Source organism: Lichenostomus cassidix, chromosome 4, assembly GCF_008360975.1.
Source record: "Lichenostomus cassidix isolate B80296 chromosome 4, HeHo_3.0, whole genome shotgun sequence".
Classification (NCBI taxonomy): Eukaryota; Metazoa; Chordata; class Aves; order Passeriformes; family Meliphagidae; genus Lichenostomus; species Lichenostomus cassidix.
Genome location: NC_139484.1, coordinates 39388730 through 39398615, shown reverse-complemented (window position 1 = coordinate 39398615; position 9886 = coordinate 39388730). Strand labels below are relative to the sequence as shown.

The window sequence follows — 9886 nt, the reverse complement described above, 5'->3', positions numbered from 1 at the left end:
TTGCTATCCAGGTCAAACAAAGCTGGTAAAGCTCCATTCCATCAAGGGCCTGACTGCTAAAGGTCAGACAGACAAGGATGAAGGCTTGAGTAAAGGATTCTTAACTTGGATATGAACTTGTGAAACCTCCAGGGTGGGGAATGCACCAACAGCTCTCTCCTCCCTACACTTGTAAGACTTCTAGCACACTGAGATTTCCATGATGTTTGAAATCCCAGGAATAGAAATTACTAACCAGCACCACCCCAAGCAAACATCCTGACTCTTTTCCCAAGTATCTCAGACAAGGCACCTCTCTCTCAGCAGTGTTAAGTCAACTCTGAAGTTCAAATATCCTGAGCACTTTTAATTTGTAGGGGGAGTGGCTATTTCAGTCTCACCAGTTTGGAATGGTAACTAGATACACTTCCAAAATTTCTGAAGAAAACAAACAAGAAAGCCCAAACACAAAACAATATAATTTGTTTTTCTTTTTGTCTGAGCCAAAGATTATGCCACCTAGTCATGCCTAGTCTTTCCATTAGTCTTGCTGATGGTATCTTAGAGGATAAGGAAAAGAAAGGGAAGGGAAGAGTATACAGGAGCTCATCCTTTCTATTCTAAATGCAGACACAAGTTTAATACAGAAAAAAAAGGATACAGGGAGGTTTTCAGCAAACAGAGTCAATGCTGCAAACAACCACTGCTTTCTTACTGTATGGTGGGAAACCCACGCATCTGAATAGAGGATTCCAGAGCTGTAGAAAACATGTCTGAAAACATGTGACATTGTTTAATACAGCTCTACTTTCTGTTGCCAATATCACACACACATAAAACCATAAATGGAACTTCCTAGTCTTTAAAGCTGCAATGAATGTGACAGTCCTACCGTGGAGAGTTGAACCCGCTGTCCACAGTGATGCTGCTGCTGTCCATGCTGTCCAGGCGGGCTGAGTGGGTGGCTCTCTGGTTGTTGCTATTTTCTGTTTCCTTCGGGGTGAGAAGAGTAAGATTCTTCTCAAACTTTCGCTGCAGATCCCTTTCCTTTTCTCTCTCTAGGAGCCACTGCATCGTACCAACATCATCCCTGTTCTTTTCTTCCTCAGCATTTTTGTTGGTTCCTTCCTCTGAGTCATCATCATCAGATACGTTGTAGTAGTCAAAGGAGGCCTCCTGGTTCCCAGTTGTCTCTTGCTGTCTCTGAGAAACAGGCATGACTTGTGTGACTGAGGTTACCATCGCTTGTTCAAGTTTCTCACATCTGACTGGCAACGTGTCCGAGGGGGTCTTTTGATGCGGCTTTAGCAGAGGTGTGTTAGACTTATGATAACTATTCACAGAAAGAGTGTTGTGCAGAGGCTTAAAGAGCGTATCCTTGCTAAATATTTCTTTCCTCTTATCAAGGCTGCTTGATTCAGCACTATGGTGTTGCACCAGCCGCCCGTTTGCAATCACCTCTGGAGTTTGGCCAGCAATCACTGAACCACTGCTTGGGCCCTTTGGGGACTCCTCCTTGTGCACCCCAGGCTCCCTAGCAATATGTTGAGACTGTCTTTCTGTGGGAGCAATTTTTTTTAGCCCATCTGTCCCTGTTAGTGTATCATGATCCTCCTTATTCTTTCCCAGTGGTGATGGAGCAGTAAGCACAGTCTCACTGGATGTGTTGCACTGAAAATAGTCATCAACTGCAGATTTTGATGTGCAGGAGTTGAGCTCACCATATGATGGCAAATTCTCTGTAGGCTTGCCTTGCTCCAATAGGCTACAAGAACTGGGGGTTTCTACACTGCCACCAGCTATTTCAGGGATGCAAGTATCTTTGTAGCTTGCAGATGAAATCAGAGCCCTTTGATGACTGAGTGACTGAGATGGCCTTAAGGTACTATCATCAATGTAGGTTTGGCTAGTTGTTTGGTCATCTGGGCTACAGCCTTCACCTATATCTTCAGGTGTGCCTAAAGTACCTGAGCCCAGAGGTCCCTTGGAGTTATCCATAGATCTAGACCTTTCTTTAGCCTTACTGGACCGCTCATTCCTTGATCTTCTATCCTGTGTATGGCTGTGGCTCCGATGAACCTTGGAGTGGGAGCTTCCCCTGGAAGGTTCAGGGAAAGGCATTTCAGTTCTTCTTTTGGCCAGTTCACCAGACACATCCCACTCTGGTGTCATGGGAAAGTGAGATTCAATCATGTTAGGATTGCTGTGCATTATATAATTATCTCCCTTGTGTTCTATTATAAAACAGCCTTCCCGCGGGGATCGAGTCAAGGGATCATAGAACTCATACTCCCTTTCAGCAGGTATATCCAAATGAGAGCCATCTGATGGGTCCCCTTTGGACACCCGGGTCTTGCTGTGTGACCTCGATTTCCCATGAGACTTTCTGTGATTCCTGCTCTTTTTACTTCGTCCACTGTGGTGAGCTGAAGATCCTGCTTTGCTTCGTTGAGCCTTTTCTTCTTCAAGTTTCTTCATTAGTGCAGTGTGTCTCATGACGTTTTCCACAGTCAAATCTGGGTTAATGCGCCTAATAATCTCCATTTCTACCTCTCTAGGTATAGTGGTAGGGGTGTCCTCATCCCTTAGCGGCCACTCCTCTGGAGGAAACTGGGCAGAGAAATTTGCCAACTGTTTGGTCTTATCCTTCTTAAAACTCAATCGGAATAATTTGAGTCCAAATTTCTTAGACTGCTTTTCTACATCCTTAGGCTTTGTGAGTGTCTCTGCTTTATACGAAAAATTGACAGTACTTTTACTTTTCTCAGTAGGTGGGACCTGACATAATGAAGGAGGACAGTATGAGTCTTTACAGTCTTTTGCTGATTTCCTCTGTAGGGTAGATGCATGCATGCTGTGCATGTCTTCTCTGCAACAATGGCAGGAGTCGCAGTGGTTTTTGGGTAGTGTTCGGTCCCTGACACATCCCGAGGTGGAGGGAGTTATAGTTCCTTGTTGAGGAGAGGTACATTGAGACCTGTCAGGTATCCTCTCATCCAAATGGTACCATTTGCTGTTAGTTCTTATGAGTGATGGTGTTATAAAGTAAGTCTGTGGGGTTACAATGAAATAACCATCTGGAGTTGGGTATATTTTCCTCTCCCGTACAAGCATATTCAATGTATGTCGAAGGATTTCTGGACTGGGTGTTGGAACTCCTAGAAATGACAGTAAACACATATCAGGAAGTGCATAAAACTGTAGGACTCTCTGGTTTCCCCCTCCCCAAGAAAAAGTTGGTTTTCCAATATGCAAGCTGGAATATGCTGAACAAAAAACTCCAGTAAAGCCTTTTGTTAGGCATTCTCTTCTCTGTTTATTTCTCCACTCATCTTCTACACTTCAGATATATCAATTATTAATTAAATAGAAAGGAGGCAATTTATAAAGTGCTAAAAAAACACCCAAGAGAACTTCTAGTCACTTCCATTGTGCAGGTGACCTTAAGGTACAAGATGGAATCACTGAAAATCAAAGACTGTCCAGTGAAACATTTTACTTTTATTCTTCTTCCAACTAAATACTTATATTCAAATTGATCCAAACTATTCTTATAATGCCTTGTCACATATAAAGCAGTAGGTGTTACTCCGGATACCTCAGCTGCTTTTTCCACAGAATACTACACAGAAAAAAAAACAAAGCAGTCACTCAAACTGTCCCTTTATCACAAATCTGATTTAACTAATTTTCTCTCCCATTAAAATATTTCAACTACATCAGCTTCTCCAAAACAGAGACATCCTGAATGATACAGTTCATCTTACCCAGAAAGACTTTTCCATTATGCTGGAAGTTACAGATTTAGCTCCCAAAAATTTTCTTCTAAGCGCTCCTTGTCTTTCATGTGAGATGTGAGGGACACTACGTAAGTGCATGTATTGCATATTGAGAGAGGGACAGCTATGACCACCTTGCATCAATAGCATATGGTAGACTTGGCATTGTGAGCCAGGTCCTTCCCACAACCAGTGCACCTGCTGGGTTCAGTGGTGCTGGACCAAGTCTTCAATACTTTATTAGATAAAGTATTTCATCTAGAGCTAAGGAAACAAGAACTTTAGTACACAAACTAGTTTTAAAAAGTCTGTTTATGCTGAATAAAACATAAAAATACTTCCAAGTTATCAGTGGAAAAAGCTATCTTCAATCAACACATTTTGTTTAACTGAAATGTCTTTTATCCTGAGTACTAGCCTGTTTTACATTTTTAGAACTAGAGACATTTTTTTCAAAGGTTTGGGTGGTCTATTTTAAACTAACAAAGTTAATATTATTTATTCTTGGTCTTAGTTTGCTCTTAAACAAAAGTAATGTAGAAAAAAAAATCAGAAAGCAACTTAGGTTGGAAGGGAACTCATGAATTCATCTGGTCAGCACCCCTACTCAAATCTTGGCCAATTTAGATCAGGTTGGTCAGGACCTTGTCAAGTCAAACCCTGTTTTCAAGAATAGAATTTCAATGCATGGAGAAACATTTCAGTGAAGTATATGCTTTACGCAGAAACACTTCATGGAGAAATCTCAAGCAAGGGTACCTGCCACAAACACAGTACCTCCAGTAGTACACAGTGTCTGGTCACCAACTCTTCTCCAACAAGTCAAAGGCTGGAACCTGCAAGCTCACTGATCTCCTTGCGACACCCATTAAAAGATTAGCAACAAGAAATAGAGAAATTGTACTAATTCCTTAACTTATCCTCTTTCTTGCAACTGGGTTGCAGACAACATAGTAAATATTCCTGTCTGACTTTGAGCGTTGTTTGAACATAGTGACATGACCACACTATTCATATCCTTAACTAAAGTCTTAAAATGGAAACAGCAAAGGAACAACATGCACACAACTGAAAGCAGTTATAACACAGAAGGCACCAGGGAGAAGTACACAGTGTGCTGGTTTTGGCTGGGGTAGAGTTAATATATTTCATGCACAGTCCAGTTGAAATATTGGGACTGCTTAGGACACAGGAAGTGAGAAGTGAAGATAAGTTCTAATTTGAGAGTATAAATGAAAATGAAAACTGGAAAAAAAAAAAAGGAGAATCAGGAGCTTGCATTTTCTCCCCTTTTCATGCAGGTGTCCACAATTTCTGTAATAGTCCAAGAGAGAGTAACAAAGACCCCCAGAACCTCTGGATGAGGTAACATGCCAGAAATAGCAGCAGGTAGGAAAAACTGAAATCCAGAGAGCTGGGAGGAAAATAGAACTACTCCCTCCCGAGCCCAAAATACCATATCTCTCTGGACTAAAGTAAACTATATGGTGAGCTTCCTCTGTATTGTGAGGCAGTAGCAACTGGAGAGCAGGCTGTCGTCTCTTTTGATAGCACACAGGAAACATGAAGAGTGATTTCAATCCCCGTAAAACCCAGTTGTCACCTAACCCTTCATTCCTGCCATTGGAGCTGGTATGTCTGCTGGGGCAATGACACTCCTTTGACATTATGCCTTGCATCATGACAAGATGTGGATGACTGAAAAACTCAAGCTCATTTGTTTCTCCATCCTGTGCTGAAAATGCACTGCAGGATCCAACCATGGTCCAACTCAGGTGCACCTGCTCTCTAGCTGCCAACCTCTCTTTTTCCTCTGCACAACCAACCTGTTCAATCCATTGCACTTTTCAGAAGCTTACAAGTAAATATTTCAACACGTACTTACCTTTGTGAGAACCTGGTTCCTCATCCTTATTTTACTTTAAAGATTTTTCTTAACATACTGTTTCAAAAACATCACAACAAAAATATAAGGGATGAAAACATTTCTCCTGGGAGCTAACAGAAAAGTTAGGGAAAGAGATTGAAATGGATGTACTGGTGTTTTACACCAATTCAGGCAAAAATGCACTGAAAATACATGGTAAAAATAATAATATGTATATTTCACCCAGAAAACCATAAGGGCTACAATGTGTTGGATGTCTCTAAACACTGGATGCACAGTAGTTACATTAATTGACTAATTCCAGTGAATGGAGACTTGTGCAGATAAACACCAAAGAAAAAAGATTAGCATGCCTGGCAGCCAACAATGCTGTAAAGTTAATTGTGTCAGTCTTCTCTCTGGAGTTGAAGACTATCACTTTTATCACTTCCAGCATACAGTCCATGTGCTCTGGTTCACTAAGCCAGCAGAGATGACAGCAGATGCAGATCCTGAAAGCTCAGCACTGTCAGGTAACAGTAACTATGGGTTTTATTCCAAGCTCTTTTAGGTACTTAAAAAAGCAGAAACAGACCTAAACTCAACTTAGGCTTTCCTGCATGGCAGACAGGAGCAATGACATTAAAAAAGGAACAATAGGATCCAGAGTAAATACAGATTTCTTGGCTTTCTCAAACCTTTCCTCCTCATAGCAATCTGCCCACATTATACCTATACACAACCTACCCCCCCTGCATTCAGAAGTCTCCTTATGGTCTCCCTTCTTCCATTAAATAGGAACAAGGGAAAAAAACCCAGTAGCTTAGAGACTGTAGCACATAAAATATTGCATGACAGCAGTGCTGTTATTTAAGATTATGTAGTGGTTTAATAATTCAAAAGCAGAAACTGTCTGGACACTGAATCATCAGACATGTACATTTTCTGTATCTCAAGAGAGTCTACTATGCCATCCACTGAGCTTCCAGACAGAAGATTATGTCTTGTTTGCTGCTCACAAAGAACACTGACCTAGAGTGAACTCAGTTAATGTAAGACACTTCTTTTAAGTGCTACACATATATTTCATATATTTAAAGAGTGAAGTTATAAAGGTGACTGTCAGAGGAATTTGCCAGCTTTCAGAAAACTGCTGGCTTCAAAAGGAACCTAGTCCAATACACAAGTATTTTCTACACTAAAATTTTGAAAGTCTTAAAATTATTTAAATATGTATGTGGACAAAACTGGGGAGAAAAAAAAGGGGCCAAATATCCTTAATAAAGGCAGCATAGACTAAGGCTTGATGTTTTCTTCATCCAAGTTCACACAGATAGGAGGGTCTGGTTGCCAAACACAGAACAGGGGTTACAGTCTTAGCTCCTTATACTGGATTTCAAAGATTTACATTTAATGTATGGGATTTAAACCATGGTCAATAAATTACAAAGGAGAGCTGTACAAACATCTCATTGTTTAATTCTAAGTTAGAATAATGTGCAGGAGCAGCCCTCTTGCTTTTTCAAAAACCTGACAAATAACAAAACCACAAATAAGATATGCATTATCATTACAAACTTTTTGAATAAAATAAATTCATGAAAAATACATCTGAAGTAGTACTTAAATGGTGTTAAATCTGCTAAAATGATTTTCTCCTGAGCTGATGCTAAGGCTTAACAAGGGATAAAAGAAATACTCTGATTGGCTCGTGAAATACTAGTTAAAGATGTGGAGTGGTTGCTATGTGATGTTATAAATAATTAGCATACCTTATTTCAGATAGAGCCATGGCCCAGATTTATGCCTGCACAATGGCTCAGCAAACTAGAGGGCCAGACTGCAACTGTAAGACCCTGCACTGAGGAAAATGGTTTATTATTCTTAGGCACTTTTGAGAATAGCATCTAGGGTCTTAGGAAATTATCTACACCATTAAATGCAGTGAAGCAGCTGTTCATTAAAACATAAACAACACAGACAGAGAAGTGCTGCAACAGGATGAGATAGAGAGAGGTTATGCGATAATAACATCTACAGTGTTAATGCTCTTCTCTCCCTCAGACCATCAGAACCTAGTTAGGAAAAATAAACGATGAGAATATGAGAGGACATCAGATATTTTACAAGAGCGACAAAAAATACAAGGGCTCAAAAAGCTACAGCTGATTTATTAGAGAGGTTTGGGCAGAGAAGAGAAAAGTGTCACTCAGCACAAGAAGTTCTGTTTATTGGCGAGGAGAAATTTTTTTTATAATCCTCATGCACTGAGAGAACATGTATGCTTGCTATGTTAAACACGTCATGGCTGGGAGAGAAAGGCATTTCTCTAGAGAAGGGGAAAAACTGGTCAACAAAGGATGAATATTTTTTCTTCAAATAACTTTACATTTTGGGAAGTAAGGCTTTCCTTTTTGTTTCTAAATCTCAGACTTGAGAAATTCACATGTTAATGGCTAGTGGGAAAAAAAAAAAGGCAGCAAGAGACTATGTGCTAACTTGCCTCAGGCTTTGTCTGAGCAATGTCTACAAAATAATCCAGCCAGTTGAATTATTTTTCATGTTTGGTTCTGTCTAACAAGAATAGCACAACACACCAAGTGAACTGATAATCATGTTCCCAGGAAACTCAACGGTATCAAAATAAATTATCATTTCCACCACACAACAATGTTTATATAAAAATATTGATAGAATAATTGAAAAAATACTTGCAATCTATGGAATTCTTCTAGTACCTAACATGCATAGAAAAGATAACTTGGGAAAAAAAATCAAAATTAATTAAAAGAATTACAATTGTGAACTTTGCCTTCTTACTCTTACAGTTTTTACCGCTATTTTCAAAATCAGCCAAGCATTCTGAAAAAAACCCTGATAAACAGAACTACAAACAGGGAGAGAAAGCCAGTATCTACAAAATGTGCATGCAGCATTTTTTTCAAAGTGCAATTATTAAATGTCAGACAGAATAGTTAATCCCAAATACAGCTCTCAATTGAGAATTAGATTTTAAATTCTCTGAACTTAGTACCAGTTATAGCAAAAGACATGTAAATTTCAAGGCTTTAAGTAACTCTTGATCTGAAATGTAAGCAAAAAAATTCCAGACATCAAAATATGGCTATGGTTAGGCTGTCTAGATGAGACAGATGCTTCAGTAGTTTTCCTACTGAAGCATTTTTAATTAGCTCCTTTTTACAGCTATAGGTACAATGGAGAAGTTTCTCAACTACTTTGGAGAGTTGTAAACTCAGATGCAGAATAGGTAAACACCTTGCCCAGGATCATACTAATGAAAAAGTTTTGCTCTCATGAGCAGTGAACCTCTGTCCAGTGCTTTGTGCCACACTGTAAAATGTCTCTACAAGATGCACTTTGTGTGATTCACCCACTCTAGATACAGGCAGCCAGTACAGAAGCAGCATATTCAAGAGTACATTCTCATTGGATTCCTTTTTTTAATGTTACAGTATCTTTAATCCAAGACATTTTCCATTTACCATTTGAGAAATATCAGCAAATGCTGACAAGAATATCTTCTGAACAATACACCAGCATTTGTGAACATAGCAAGTGTATCTATGGCTCTCCAAACCTTTCTGTTTAGTCATGGAGAGAGTTGTCTTTTTTTTTGTTGTTGTTGCTGTTTTCCAAGAAAGGGCAGTACAGAAGCAAAAGACAGATCTGTGTCCAAGAAGGATCTGAAAACTCCTGGAAAGCGGGCTGACACAGTCCTTTCACTTTAAATATAACCTCCCCTGAAGCAGGCACGTCACTGTCACTGCACTCTACTACTTGCATCAGGCCACTCATTGAGAGTCCTAGGTGAAGGAAGACATGCAGTGTGGGAAACCTGGTCTGCAAGAGGGAGGTCTCTACAGAAACATCCATGAGGTTACCTCTTTGAAGACTGGACAATGACACTTGAACTGATGAACGATGTCAACAGTACTCTAATGAGTTAGCTACAACTGCCTTGAAAGCCACAAGGTGAAATGAGTTTGCTCTGGATATGACACATTGTACTTTGCTTTCCAGAGCTACTAAAGAAGCCCTGTACTCCATTGACTATGATGATAAAGGTTATTTTGTGAGAAAAATCACAAACAAGCTTATTCTGATACCATATGACAAAAGCAACAAGCCAATAGTTTGTTGTTTAGTATTCCAAGTAATTTTTATTACTTTTGTAAAGTCAGGAATCACCCCTGAAAAATGCATTTCACTTTATTTCTTACCAAAGAGAACTCAATTCTCC

The 9886-nt window shown here is 39.7% G+C and overlaps 1 protein-coding gene across 10 annotated transcripts in view; it reads right to left on the bottom strand.

Moving 5' to 3' along the window:
- Positions 1-9886, bottom strand: part of STOX2 (storkhead box 2) — a 143825-nt gene that overhangs the window by 9157 nt on the left and 124782 nt on the right. For all 10 annotated transcript variants that reach the window (XM_085058746.1, XM_085058755.1, XM_085058747.1 and 7 more), the window contains one exon: positions 872-3137. In XM_085058746.1, coding sequence (XP_084914872.1) covers positions 872-3137 — 2266 coding nt within the window. The remainder of the gene's footprint in view (positions 1-871; positions 3138-9886) is intronic.